This window comes from Lepisma saccharinum, chromosome 17, assembly GCF_977018435.1.
Source record: "Lepisma saccharinum chromosome 17, izLepSacc3.1, whole genome shotgun sequence".
NCBI classification, from domain to species: domain Eukaryota; kingdom Metazoa; phylum Arthropoda; class Insecta; order Zygentoma; family Lepismatidae; genus Lepisma; species Lepisma saccharinum.
The window spans coordinates 3,012,523-3,028,057 of record NC_139245.1 but is presented as its reverse complement, the minus strand read 5'-3'; the positions used below and the strand labels follow the sequence as shown (position 1 = coordinate 3,028,057).

The 15,535-nt window shown below is 36.7% G+C and overlaps 1 protein-coding gene across 1 annotated transcript in view; it reads right to left on the bottom strand.

Annotated features, from left to right (window-relative positions):
- LOC146001476 (protein FAN-like) overlaps positions 1-15,535 on the bottom strand; it is a 65,528-nt gene that overhangs the window by 13,491 nt on the left and 36,502 nt on the right. The window contains exons 11-13 of the mRNA XM_083138839.1: positions 15,239-15,370; positions 4,482-4,682; positions 1,732-2,035 (exon numbers count right to left, since the gene is read on the bottom strand). Coding sequence (XP_082994965.1) covers positions 1,732-2,035; positions 4,482-4,682; positions 15,239-15,370 — 637 coding nt within the window. The remainder of the gene's footprint in view (positions 1-1,731; positions 2,036-4,481; positions 4,683-15,238; positions 15,371-15,535) is intronic.

Here is a 15,535-nt window from a genome sequence, read left to right as displayed (position 1 = left end):
AAGAAGCATGAAATAGAGGACAAGCAATGAGACCAACCAGGCTCCCTAATAAAAGCCATGCAGCTAACACGGCCATGATTCTACCAAGAGAATAGGCTAATACAGGATGCGCAGAAAACCTTCCCTGACCCTCCCCACAATTTCTGCAGTTCACATGGTTCGTGGACGTTCTGGACTCTTTCTTCTTGCTTGTGGCTGATGTAGTTATTCTCAAGTTCCTTACGCAATTCAGAATTATCTGTCGTGTCGGCACTTTCCAATTTCTCCCAATGCTGAAGTGGCACCTGGATCTACTTTGCGTTATAGTGGCAGAATCAGTTATTCTCAAAGTACCATTCCACTGTGAATGCACAATGCTCACTCGACCAACGCTCCATGGCTACTGAAGGCTATGCACTGCTGCACACAATGACACATGAATTTGCGCGACATGTGTCTGGAGATTCTGGTCGTGCAAGTTTTAAATCATCTAAATATTTTGGTCACACCCTGTATCACAACCAATAACATTAACCCCTCGTAATACTTTTTGAGAGACTCACTCCTCACGTATCTAGGTATTCCCATTCATCTGGCCTCCAGGAGGTTCTTCTCATACTAATGTCATCCAGTACCCAACTCTCGTATTGTGACACCAGAAGACACCATCTTCTATTTTTTTTTTCAACATTTCTTAGTCTTGTATTCATTCATCTCCTGACTTCTTTCTAGCCCTTATACAAGGTGTCTACCAAAATAACAAATCCAAAATTCTTGACTTTTCCATGACATTTTCTTGACTTTTTTTTTCTTAACATTTATCAAGCGCCCCCTACTTAGGTATAATTGGAAAACGTGTACAAGAATGTAATTCTTAAGAAACAAAATGAACAAATCTTAATCACAATTCAATACAATTTTAGATTTCAAAATATTCAATTTTATCAAATCCAAGTACAGGTATATAATAATGTAAATTCAATGTACTGTAAAAAAAAATAGCAAAAATTCTTGACCACAAGCATAATTTCTTGACTTTCTTGATATAACTGTTGATTTCTTGACTTTCTTCACTGCTAGACACCATGTTAAACAAACTCTTGTAAAGTAGAACTTTGAATAGTTACAAATTAAGAACTAATATAGGCTTATACAATACGTATCATACCCAATTAAAGCTTTATATTAAACTTCAACCCCTAACCCAGTATATTTTATTTAATATCATATCCACAATACTCTTATTAATCTTACTCTTACTAACTTGTCCCTTCTAATTTTAAGACCTAATGATTAATCAAATTTAGACAAAATACTTCCAAGCTTTAGTCTCTATTACACAGTAACCAAGATTAAATGCAAAAATATTAACCCTACTCACACTTTCATTTATCGTGGTTTTATATTCAATCATATCATCATGTATAAAAAATGGAAAATTGCAAATAAAGGATAAAAGAATAGAGATAAATGGGAGAATCTGGTAAACACTTCATGAAACTGACGTTCTGGTATAATTTAAGGCACAGGGACAATAGTGATTACATCCCAATATATGCAGGCAGAGGAGGGCATTTTTGGAGGGTTCCCCCCCCCCTTAAATGAGATGGAGTAAATTCTTCAATAAAGTGTTTTAGTGAGGTGGTGATTACAACTCCTTTGTCTGTAGAGGATTAACAACGCAAACAAGTAACTGAAGAGCAATGTGTACACAGAATAAAACATTAGCACAACATTTATAATATTACATACATGCTATTGTCCCATGATCCTATGATTAGCAATTTTTCATCCGGCATTGCTATACATGATGAAAGTGCCATTGAAGATATATTCACACTTCTCACTTGTCGGTTCTCCTCCAATGAATACATCTTCAGCAAAGAGTCCTGAGACACAGAAAACACGTAATTCTCTCTTTTCGACACAGCTACAGAAGTCACAGCCTCTTTGTGGGCCTGAAACGTCCAACCAGCTTTCAACGAGTCAAGTTCTTTCCACACAGGGTATTCTGATGCACTATACACTCTCTCTCGAAACCTGTCCCCTGCCTGATCTGAAAATATAAATAAAAAACAAATCTTATTACATAAATCAAGGAACTTATAATTAAAAATATACTGAATAAAACACAAAAAGTAAATTATCTAGTTCTAAACTACTAATGGGTGATCCATAAAGAACGCCGGATTTGAAAAGGATGCCAATTTTTTTTTTGTTTGGTTGGCAGCATTGTTGGTGCGATTGTTGTCATCAGTTGTCATTGAGTTTTTGTGTTGAGAAGCGTTTCAGTTGTTCTACTGTTTGTGTGTGTTGCTAACGCCATGGAAAGGTACAGTAAGAAACAGCGAGTTTTGATTGTCAAAATGCACTACAAGAATGGTGAAAGTTTCGCGGTGACTGTTCGGAAACTCCGTACGATACTTGGTCATCTTCATGCACCGAACGAATCAACTGTTCGTAGGTTGATCAAGAAATTTGAAGAAACTGGATCAACAGAAAACATCAAAAGCCCTGGATGCCCTCGAAGTCGCCGGACTGAAGCAAACGTTGCTGTTGTGCGTGATTCTGTTGCTGTGAGTCCTGCAAAATCGTATCGCCGTCGTGCTCAAAAACTGCACATGGTGCCAACAATGCAAAGAATCTTGACGAAAGATCTGCACTTGCACGCGTACAAAGTGCAGTTAATGAAGGAACTGAAACCAGCGGATCATGGAAAATGATGGCAATTTGTTGACTGGATCCTTGAAAGGGAACGAGAGAACAGGGTTTCGCAAAGCGCATCATTTTCAGCGATGAAGCTCATTTTCATTTAAACGGGTTCGTAAACAAGCAGAATTGCCGAATATGGGGATCTGAGAACCCAAGAGTGATTCAGGAAAAGGAAATGCATCCTCAGAGAGTTACGGTTTGGTTTGGGATTTGGAGTGGGGGTTTGGTCGGTCCTTACTTTTTTGAAGACGAAGAAGGAAATGCTCCGACAGTGAATGGAATTCGTTACCGTGCAATGCTAACTGATTTTCTTTGGTCTCGTTTGGATCAAATGAACATCGAAAATGTATTGTTCCAACAAGATGGCGCAACTTGCCACACTTCAGAAGAAACAATCAATCTGCTGCGTGAGAAGTTCCCGGACAGAATAATCTCGTTGCGAGGAGACCAAACCTTCCCACCTCGGTCTTGTGACTTGACACCATGTGACTTTTTCTTGTGGGGGTACACCAAGTCACAAGTTTACCAGAACAAACCCCGAAATTTGTTGGAACTTAAGCAAGAAATTCGACGTGTCCTCAACACACTTGATGGGGAAATGTGTGATTGGCTCATGGTGAATTTCATGGACCAAGTGATTGCGTGTAGGGCTAGTAGGGGGGGTCATATGCCTGATATTGTTTTCCATGTTTAAACCTTAATATCTCCTGAAGAGAATGGTATGTGTTTTGTGCTTTTTTTCCAAAAATAAATTTCATTTATAGCAACTTCAAATCTGGCGTTCTCTATGGATCACCCTTTACTACCAAGGGCATATCCAGGGGTGGGTCCAGGGGGTCCAGACCCCCTCAAATTCGTTTATTTTTTGTGGATTCTGAAAATAATATCCACTAAGGTTTTTTTTTAACTGTTTGGTACAGTAAGTGAAGTTGATGTATTTTTTTTAATAATACATGCAGAGCTGAAATACTAAACAAATACATTGCATTATGTACCAGAAAAAAAAAAAGTCCGAGTGAACCATCCCAAGCAAGTGATCTTCAAGCCGCAGTTGAAAAGAGGACTTTCTTAATTGTACTCTTTATCTGAGAAAAGTTTTTCAGATTTACTAAACAGTTGTCAAAGTATTTAGAGCAATCATCACAATTTAGCTTCTGCTTTTTCTTAGCCAAGAGATGTCACAGAACTGCTCCAGAGAATTCGGAAAATTTCAGATAAAGAGTTCAGTGAAATATTTCGTACTGCTTCTGAAAAATGCCAATTGACATTCAATTCTGAAATTACGATTTGAAGAATAACAAAACACAATAATAATAATAATAATAAATGAGATAACTATCATCATATTATTATAGAGGGGGACACATTATTGGTCTTGGAGGATGGGCAGCCCTGGCTGGAAACCCCCCCCAAATTTTCTTTCTGAATACGCCCTTGACTACTACATCATATTTTTACGGTTTTGGGGACAGGACTTGCCAAGAAAGAGACTTTTCATTGGATGACATGTGTTCAGTGCATCCAGGTCCCATCACTACTCTTATCTGTCTATACCAGAGAACTTTTACTCTGCTTCACATAGCTCTGCTCCCCGCATGTTCTCACGATGCTTGGTCAACATAAAAAATATTTTGGTTGTATTTTATTATTTAGTTCCACATATTTGCTAATTACACACATTTTTATATAAATTTACCATTTTTCCACTTAGACACACTATTTTCTTTGCAATAACATGTAAACACTTTTTCACGGTACTAAATTTATAAAAACCTTTCTACTAAGCTTACCATCATTTGTCCAGTACTGACTCTCTGTATCTGTCGACAGCAGTGGTGGAAGCCCCATTATTCTCTGAGGGTGGGGAAGGGTAAATATTTGTTTTGGAATCTGACCAAACTCCATAATCTGGACTTCAAGAGCATGCCGCTGGTTGAGGTCAGTGACAGAATCTAAATCCACCGAGCCCTCGTAGCAGAGGTAATAAAATACTGAAAAGAAATGGATTAAAATTATTCCACGATTTTACTGAACACTTCAGAAGAAATAGTAACAGGAACAGTATAGTCGAAGTCCTAATTCGAATGCGTTCGGTATATTTGACAGTCATCCAGTTTCTAGCCAGCACTTGTTTTTCTGAGAAGCACTGTTGGCACTTTACCTTTAGACATCCAACATGAATGACATTACACTCCCTAGGTCTCACCATTGTATACATAAAAAAATAGCATAACCTAGCGAAGATAACCGCAACCTCACGTTATGAAACTGAGTTGGCAACATTGCATTTACTCAACGTGGACTGGGCAAGTACTGTCATTTCCTAAAACAAATGCTATTGGTGGGTAGATTTTTTGCTCATAACAATATTAGTTTACTTCATTGAAGAGAAGATAGTTTCAACAAAAGAGCGTCTCATTAACATCATCTTATCACGAATCCAATCTGCTATAAACTTAGTACGCATGATTAATTCTAAGGTGAGAAAAACCAAGCAATGAAATATTTTATCTTAATAGCTTTGTACACATCAGTTCGTAAAGATAACAGAGTTTCTTTTTAACCTCTTTCTTGGGTTACAATACGTGAAATTATGCCAAATCCTGGTAAAATTAGGATTAGTAATGTTGCTGGAGATATGATGAAGTATGTAAAATATATGATTGTTAATACTTGCCCAGGAAAGGTTTGAGGGGAGGGTATACTGGTCTTCAATGGACTTGACATATGGTTGTCAGAGGGAAACTGATCTTTCGGAATTTTCTTTGAAGTAAAGTGGCGTTTGAATCAGGACTTCAACTTTAACACCAAATTAAGTTAAATTTTCCCTCGGGTATTGTTCTGTGCCATAAGGACACACATATCAGGTGCATTCAGCTACACACTCTGACTGCTGCTCACCACTCAGGTGAGGACATTAATATAAAAAACTAGCATCTTGATTTTGCCCATCTAGGGCATCAAAATCTGAATCTCTTATGTGGCAATCAGATAATATTTGGTAATCACTCTGGTTAGGATTTTCATGACTTGGCATATATTTTTTTTGATAAGGGTAATGTGTTCCCTAAACTTATAGAAATTCATATTGTGAAGAAACTAATTAAGGTTGAAATTTTGCATTGTGCAAAATACTCACTTTTAGCAAATAAAAAATATATAAAACCCTAAATTACTTACGACCAGCGAGTATCATCCGTCGAAAAATGCGAGGGAGTTAGGACGGGGTTTTTCCATAAAGCACTAACTGGGGATATGTATATCAGGAATGATTCCGAACATGCGGAAAGAACAAAAAAAATAATGTATTTTTGAATTTCTACATTAGGATGAATATGCAATCGGAAGGAGGAACTGGAAAAAGAAGAAGAATGGATTATGAGGATAGGCAAGAAGAATGGATATAGAGAAAATGAAATGCGAAGGATACGAAGGAGAGCTTATAAAAATTGTAAAACGGAAAAAAGAGGGATTTTCAAGAAGGGAGGAAGTGTTGAATGGGAAGGTGGAGGAGACGAAGACCAAAGGAAATATAAATACACGGGGATCCCATATTTTAAAAGTGTTTCAGAAAAAATCGAAAAAGTAGTAAAATAATATAATATTTAATGTGGAATGAGGGCCCCACGTAACATCGAAAAACACTTCACGGAATACAAAAGGGCAGCAATGGAAGGAGTCAAGGATGAAGAAATGAGGGGAGTATATAGAATTAGGTGTGTCTGTGATAAGTAGAGGCACATACTTTTGGTAAATAGAAAAGCAAAATTTCAGTACAAAAACAGAGTCAATTTCGAGTTCAAAAGCAGTAAATAAAATAAAATTTTGCCGTTATAGCTAACTAACTAACTAACTCCCTAGCCTTAAACCCGAAGGTTCATGGCTGCAGCAACACAGGCCTTCCATCTTTCCCTATCTTGAGAAAGATCTATATACTCTTTTCCATCCATACTGATTTCCCTTAGGTACATCTCAACGTTGTCCCTCCATCTTCGTCTTGGCCTTCCTACAGGTCCCTTACCATCAGGTTTCCCAACAAGAATCCTGTCAACTCCTCTTTCCTCTCCCATTCGTGCCACATGGCCTGTCCACCTAAGTCTTCTTGGTTTAATTATTCTAATAATATATGGACATGAATACAAATTATGTAGTTCTAAATTATGTAACCTTCTCCACACACCTGTGTCCTCATCCGTTTTAGGTCCAAAGATTTTCCTAAGGATCTTATTTTCAAATACTCTCAATTTATGTTCCTCTTTCAATGTAAGGGACCAAGTTTCACATCCATATAATACTACAGGCAAAACTACTCTTTTGTATATTTTAACTTTTAGTTTCTTAGATATTAAACGAGAAGACAAAAGTTTATGAAGAGAGAAGTAACATGCATTTCCTGAATTAAGCCTACTTTTTATTTCCTCTTTAATATAATTTTCATTTGTTAATATTACTCCTAAGTATTTGAATTTGGAAACTGGTTCAAACGAGTTGTTATCAATAATTAGATTTTGATTATTACCTAACACTTGGTTTCGGCCTGTAAGCATATATTTAGTTTTCTCTTTGTTAACTTCCAAACCTATCTCTTTAGCAGTTTTGAAAAAATATTTTAGCATTATTCTTAATTGTATTCACATCATCCCCCAGTAAGTCTACATCATCTGCATATGCTAACAACTGAGTCACACCATTTAATTTTAGTCCTTCTTTAGTTTCTTTTACCTTCCTAACAGCATATTCTAAGGCAAAATTAAAGAGCAATGGAGATAATGCATCTCCTTGTTTTAACCTATCATGAATTGTAAATTTGTCAGACATATTAATACCCACACGAATTTTACTTTCTGTTTCACTGGTGCATATTTATATCATAACAAGCTTCTTAGGTATTCCAAACTCTACTAATATATTATATAATTTATCTCTTTTGACCGAATAATATGCTTTTTTGAAATCAATGAATAGCTGATGGACATTTTGATTATATTCCCACTTTTTTTCAAGTGTCTGTTTGATGTGAAAAATGTGATCTGTAGTTGATCTGTTACGTTTAAATCCACATTGATAATCACCTATAATTTCATTAGCATATGGGGTTAGTCTTGTTAAAAGAATGTTAGACAATATTTTATATGTTGTTGAGAGTAGAGAAATTCCACGGTAATTATTGCAGTTCATTTTATCACCTTTTTTAAACACAGGAACAATTATGGATTCTTTCCACTGTTGAGGGATTTCTTCTTTATTCCATATTAAACAAATTAATTTATGAATTTGACATATTAATGAATTTCCACCATATTTAATTAACTCAGCTGGTATTAAATCAATGCCAGGTGCTTTGTTATTCTTTAGCCTTTTAATAGCATCTTTAACTTCAGTCAAGTTAGGTTCTGGAACTAAAGGTTCTGCTGTGTGTACTTCATTCACTTCTGATTTATCTCCTACATGAACATTTAAAAGGTCATTAAAGTAGTTCTTCCATCTATTTAGAATATCGCTTGGGTCAGCTAGAAAATCACCGTCTTTATCTTTTATCAAGTTTACTTTAGGTTTCCACCCCTTTCTAAACTCATTTACACCTTTATATAAATCTCTGATATTTTTATTTTTGCTGTTTGTTTCAATTTCGTTAATTTTGCTTTTCAAGTAATCTCTTTTTTTTTTTACTTCTAAATGTGTGGTTAACTTCTTGCTTTATTCTATTATAATTGTTTAGATTTGTATCATCAGAGTTATTTAACCACCTAAATCTAGCCTGATTTCTTATTTCTATTAGATTATGACATTCATTATCAAAGCATGGCTTACTTTTTCTCGGTGTATAGTATCCTATACTTTCTTTAGCTGCTGATTCTATTGCATAACGTATGTGCTCCCAATTCTTATTTACGTCTGTTTCATTTATATTTTCATCATCATTTAAATCCTGCAAAACATCAAATCTATTTGACAGTTTAATTTGGTAATCTTTCTTAATTCTTTCATCAGTAAACTTTCCTGTATCAAATTTTAGAACTTTTAGATTTTGTTGCTTATGATTTATCACTGAAAGTGTTTCTCTTAATTTAGCAATTACTAAATAATGGTCACTGGCACAGTCAGCACCTCTATGTGTACGAACGTCAATTATACTAGTATGCCTTCTCTTATCAATGAGAATATGATCTATCTGATTATGAGTTTTACCATCTGGAGAAGACCAGGTATATTTATGGATATCTTTATGTTTAAAAGTGGTACTTTTCACAATTAAATTCTTTGAGGTTGCAAAAGTAATCAATCTTATACCATTATCATTACTTAATTCATGAAGACTTTCTTTACCAATCCTGGGTTTAAATGTCTCTTCTTTGCCAATCTGTGCATTACAGTCACCTAACAGAATTTTCATATCATACTGAGAAAATTTATCAAAATCATCTTTAGTATTATCATCTTTATCTTCCGTTGGTGCATGTATGTTTATTAAAATAATTTTACACCACTTACCCTGTAAAACTGCATATGATATCCTATCATTAATAAATTCTACTGTTTTAAGAGCCAAGATAATTCTATTATTTATGAAAAAGCCTGTTCCAAAATTATGATTTTCAGTACCACCGTTATAGCGGTATATAAAATGACATTTTGGTTTTAAAATTGTGAATATAACTCTAAAATTTGATTTAAAAACTGCACTTACTACACAAAATAAACAAATCCCTTCTAATAACACATTTATGTCATCACCAGAATATTAAGTTTATTCATGCATGAAGGGGTCCATTTTTGCTTCTCAAATATTTACAGAAGAATTAAACAATTTTCCGTGAATTGCATAACTAACAGGATAATTCTGACTTCAGAAAGTGTCGTGGTGGTAATTAAACTCTAAATTTCGTGTTTAGGAGTGTATTTCGCATTTTGCAGTTCATTTCGCATTATTTCGTGACAAAACAGGGAAGGAAAATGCACCTCACACCTTTCAGAAACATGAAAAATTAACATTACAATGTATCATTTCACATTTAGTTTTTTCGTCAAAAAGGAAATATGCATGCTTCTAGTGATAAGGAATACAGGGTGGGAAATAACCTTTTGCTAGGGGTCTGCAGGAAAAAGTAACAACAATTAAGAAATTATGGTAATACCAAATGTTTACTACGACAATTGTGGTTACAAAAACAAAATTAAAAGTTAGTTCACGACAAAGCCCCTTGCTTCAAGGCAAATGCTAAAATTAAGACCTTCTTCGGTGAAGTGGTATTGACTTCTTCAGCAGTTCTGAATGGCCGGGTGCATCACCGGACCTGAATGCAGTGGAGCATAATTTAGGGCTATTCTGAAGGACGCATATGAGTCCTTGATGATAGTGGAACGCGGACCGGACCGCTATTCCCGGCCAACACTCCTTGCACATCTGGAACAAGTCCTCCGTGACATGGAATGGAATACGGACTGTTTGCGAATCTTCTGAGCTCCTACCCTGATTGTTTTCGTGCTGTGAGAGAAGCAAATGGCGGACATATTAACTTTTAATTTTGTTTTTGTAACCACAATTGTCGTAGTAAACATTTGGTATTACCATAATTTCTTAATTGTTGTTACTTTTTACTGTGGACCCCTAGCAAAAGGTTATTTCCCACCCCGTACGTTGGACAAACGGGAAGAAGTATGAAGGTGAGGTGGAAAGAACATGATAAAGACATTAGTGAAGCAGTACCTAGAACTGGATTATCCGAGCATATCATAGAAATTCAACATGATATTAAGAAAAGAGAGGTTATTAGAAAGGAAAATAAAACCATTAATAGAAAGAAACGTATATGAGGTCGCCAATATTTGTAAGGAAAGAAATAAGAAACTTAATAGGGAAACGGGAATTTAGATGACTTCTGGATTAGTATGTTTGAAAGATGGGAAACAGGTAAAAATAAAAATAAAATAGGTTCCAAGGTACACCACAGGTCGTCCGCGCAGCACAGAAAATACAAGATTTTAACTCAGAAATGACTTAATGGAGAGGCGAGGTGAGCTAATTGGGAGGGAAATAGTCTGTTGCAGGTTCCTGCATTCTATAAGGAAGTAACAGCTGTTGGCCACACGGCCATGTGGGGAACTGGAATTTTATAGTTTTAACTGCTTTTATACACTCTAGTGTTTTTTTTGTTTTTTTAAGTGAGATGGTAAGGGATAAGGTCAATATATTTGAGTGAAGACAAGTTTTATCAAAATTTGCTTTACCACTTCAACTTGCACCCTTTTCCTTGTTTGATACAACTTGACGTGGCATGGTGGCGATTCGTGCCTAAGGAAAGCCTGAAGAAGGGGGCAGTAAGACCCCCCGAAACGTCACACTTTTTGACAGATGATACTCACTGGTTGTAAGTAATTTAGGTTTTTTATATATTTTTTATATTTTTATTAATATAAAAACATTTTAACATTAAACTAAAGTGTTTTTGAAGGGCATATTTGACCATTTCTGCATGATAGAGCACACTTGGATGGATTTTCGGTCATATTCAGCATATTTTCGCTTTTCAAAGAAATATACAGTCATTTTCAAAGTGGATTTGTTCTTACCATGTTCACTTGAGGTTTTCTATTTGGACTGCAGCAAAATCTTCTTCATTTTCATTTGAAAATTTAGAGAAAGTATTCATTGTGCATTGCAACTCAGGGCAATAAAGTGAACTAAAAATAGTATGTATATGAAAATATCTCAGCATAGGTTAGATATTAATGTTTGAAACAGTCCAGTTATAAGGAAAATATATTATTTTAATTTGACCCACAATACAGTCTTTCATAATTCTCTGAATGTTAGTGACAATGGTTCTACATTAGCATGCAATGTTAATTGGACATTATCCATTTACTACTACTTTAAACTGTATTTGTCTAACACATGGAGAAGTAGAATAAGTATAATTAAAATGTACTAGACAATGGATAATGTTGAATTAACATTGCATGCTAATACATACAGTCTTTTTCTAGAAAACACCTTTTATTCATTATTTAGATTCAAATATCTAGGAAGCATAATTGAGAGAAGTGGAAGAATAGATGAGGAGGGTAACAGATGAGGACAAATGGGTGGTGGACTGTATCAAAGTGTTCAAAGATTAATATGGAACAGGGATGTATCTATGAAATGCAAGAAGGTAATATACAACACATACTATGTGCCGATAATTATGTATGGAGCAAAGACTTGGACAATGACAGAGAGACACAATAGAAAGATGCAGGCAATGGAGATGAAATTTTTAAGGAGTATATTGGGGAAGACTAGAAGGGATAGAATAAGGAAAGAGGAGATCCGACAGACAGTACGGATAGTGAAGCTTCAGGACAGAATAGATCAGGCACAGATGAGAGGATGGGTGCAGAAAGAATGCCAGTAAGAGCTTACAATGCACAAGGAGTGAGAATAGGACCAAGGGGGAGACCAAGATGTTGCTGGAAAGCGCAGCTAGTGAAGTGTTAGGAGAAGAGGACAAGATTGGAACACCGTGGAAAGAGAGGAGTGGTAGAAGACTAGGAAAAACTGAAGAGGCTTGACTTCTATGCTGACCCAGCCAGAGGCAGGAAACTGCAAAGAATGATGATGATTTAGCATCATAATAGAGCATACTTTGATTTACAACAGTTGAGTTCATTCTTGGATTCAATCCCTAACAGATGCACATTGCAAAGTGGTTCAGATCCCTTTCAAACTGCAGGTCTATTGAACTACTACTACAGTCAACTCTCGATTCTACGACCCCGGGTATAACGACCCTCTCGAAGTAACGACCCTTTTCCCGGGAACCGTGAAAAATTTAGAAAAAAATAGAAAGATTTGGTGAAAAAAAGTTGAAAAATTGAAGAAAATCGGCCGAAAAATGCGTTGTTTTTTCCTCCACTCATTCCCTTTACGAGCGCTCTACCGCTCACAGTTAGGTCTGAACTAAAAATAGACACCACCACACCATGCTTGAGTGATATCCAATAGAACTTGACCTCTGCCCTCCCCTCCCTCAAGGGCACCAATGTTACCCCGCACCCAACTGCCGCTACCCAAAGCGCTAGGCTTGTTTTGCCACGCTTGCTCTTGGATACGCGAGAAGAGAAGATCGAATGTGCTTGGATGTTATTTTAAATCAACTTGACTTGTTTCCTTGTCCTAAGAGCTGCTGAAAACTTGCGGGGGAGGGTGGGAGCACCCCGAAATGACTGCTGGACTTGCAGTCTTTGCCAATGTGTATGGCAGGTCAAGCTCTTTCATCGATAAATACACCACCTTGAGAGATAAGATCGCAGGAATGTTCGAAAATACAGATGCGTGGCGCCTGGAAGTGTGGCCCATCTGTCCAGCTCTGACCTAGAGTTCAGTAGGTTCCCGTGAGTGAGCAACTTTCGGCCTTGTAGCCGACAACTTCCGGTAACCGCTTTCATTCAAAACGTGCTCTTTGTTCCCTGCAACACTTCATAAAAAAGCGAAACTGTTAGAGATAATCAAAACCACATAGGTGAACTAAAGATCGTCAACCTGCTTAATGCGTTGTCATCCAGGTTTGCACAAAAGTTTACTTCGATCTTACGTGCATCATAACTCCCGTTTCCCACTTCATACGTTTTCCTAATTGTGTCGATGTCGTAATATCTGCCAAAAAAGTGTTCCGTTAAACAACTGACTTCTCCCTCTTTTCCTGTCAGCAAACGTAAGGGGGGGAGGGGGGCGATGCAGATTGTTTCAGCCAGGATTGTCTTGCCGATGCGGGCTGATTACAGACGAGGGTGGAAAAGGAACCACCCTCTTCCTTTCCTTTGACGTCTAAGATGGGGCAACCAGTTCTGGTTATATTCTTGAAAACTAACAAAAACCATAGAACAAGTAAAAAAAAAAAAGTGACGCTCTACCCTTCCCCCAGCTCATTCTCCGCCACTGGTGTGCACGGCAATGTTGATAATTGCAGATTTCAGTTTTATTTATTTATTATTATTTTTTTTTAATGCTGTTGTCTGCATAGGAAATATTGCCCGTATTATTGTCTGTTGCATGGTAAAATGTAAAGCAAGGGTAATTTCTTTCTTCTTTACACTGCTGTTAAAAGTTCCGTCTTCGACAGTTGCCTTATCTTTAAAATGCTGGGACTTTTCTCTTCCGCCACCTGTTGCTCGAACTTCCAGCCGGTCTCCTTGTTTTTACGATGCAGCTGGCGCCAGTGTTTTGTCTAGCGTCTGCAAAGCTCTTGCTTGCCGATAACAGCAATGACTCATCCAGCGCGAAGGCAAACATTATTGTTTTGAATCTCGCAAAGCTGTTTTGATTTGACGATAACGAAATAAAACAAGAGTTAAAATAACTTCATGTTCTGCGCCTTCTGATAAGCAAATCTGTAAATTTAATTTGCATCCGCTTTTCAGAACCATTGATGTGGAGGAAAAAAAAGTGTGTTCAATGTAGGAATGGTCGCTGAGACTGATTAAAAAGACATTATTCAAGGGGAAAACGTTTGGAAGGGTGGGTGTTTGACATCGAGAATACTCCTAAATCCAACATTAAATGGTCGACTAACGTGAGAGTAAATAACGATCTACCATTTTGATATGTGAAAATGCGCAGTTTCCTAAAGCTTGTTTTCAGTTCATTTTATGCTGATGGGCTAATCGGGACTAAATAAACAGTTTAAAGTGAAATTCAATTCCAAACCCGAATGATTATGGACTGCCACGCTGTTTAATGACTTGTCCTAGAATACGCATTGGGTGAAAACAGATCGCAAGTTGCACGTTTCCTTTTCCACGCTTGATTACAATGCAAGTCAAGGAAGGAGTTTGGACTGCTCCCTTGAATGGGAAAGGAGGGTGAATGAAGTTGGTTGAAGCAAAGAAAAGTGACTTTTTTTTACGATGTATTTTACACAGCCGAACCAGAACGAAAATTACAGCCCTGCCTTTATTTTTTTTTGTCTGGTACCTAGAGAGGTTGTGTTGTTTCTCCCGAGAGATCTAATCTTACCAGTTAATCTTGTAACAGACAATGCTCCAGTAAACCCGTATAAAATCCAACATTCATTCTGCCCGATTATCTCCCGACTTTTGCTGGCATCAGTCTGACTGGTGTCAAGATTCTTCGAGTTTCGCTTGCAACAAGCGAGAGATTGTTTTCCTTTCCATTGGTCTCAGTGCAAACGGGTTTGTCATGAACTAGAATTGTAAGAATTTCCTGGAAAAGCAACGACTGTGCACAATTGAAAGTAACATTATTTTAAATTATCTTTTGTGAAAACTTTTTCATGTTCTATTTTCCTTCTCACAACATGCATCCTGTGCATAACAGGTTGTATAACTACCAGGATAAATGGTGTTACCATCTCCTAGGCATCTTTGTGTCCGTTTGAGCTCCGTTTAAGCTGAAAATTGGTGCAAATTCCAATAACGACCCCTTCGAAATAACGACCCTTTTCCCGGGAACTGTGAAAGGTCGTTGAATCGAGAGTTGACTGTACTGAACTATTGGAGTCAATAAAAAAGTTCCTTTCAATCTAGAGTAATTTGCAGTACTTACTATTGTCAAATTTATGTGATGCCTCTCCTGACTGCTTGTAACCAAAGATTAAGTCTATCCAGTGGTGTAGATTTGTGGATACATAGTCAGATTCCAATGCATCTCTCAGCTTTCTAACTAAATCCTGAGGACCTAAAAATGTATGGTCAATGCATAAGAGTATGCAAGCAAGGTGGATATTATTTTTATTTAAATTGATTTTTTAAATATTTTTAAAAACCACTTGCATGGCTTAAAATAGCTGGCATGGTTTTTGGCACCATATAAAGATATATGTTTTTCCTTGTTTGTAGAAAG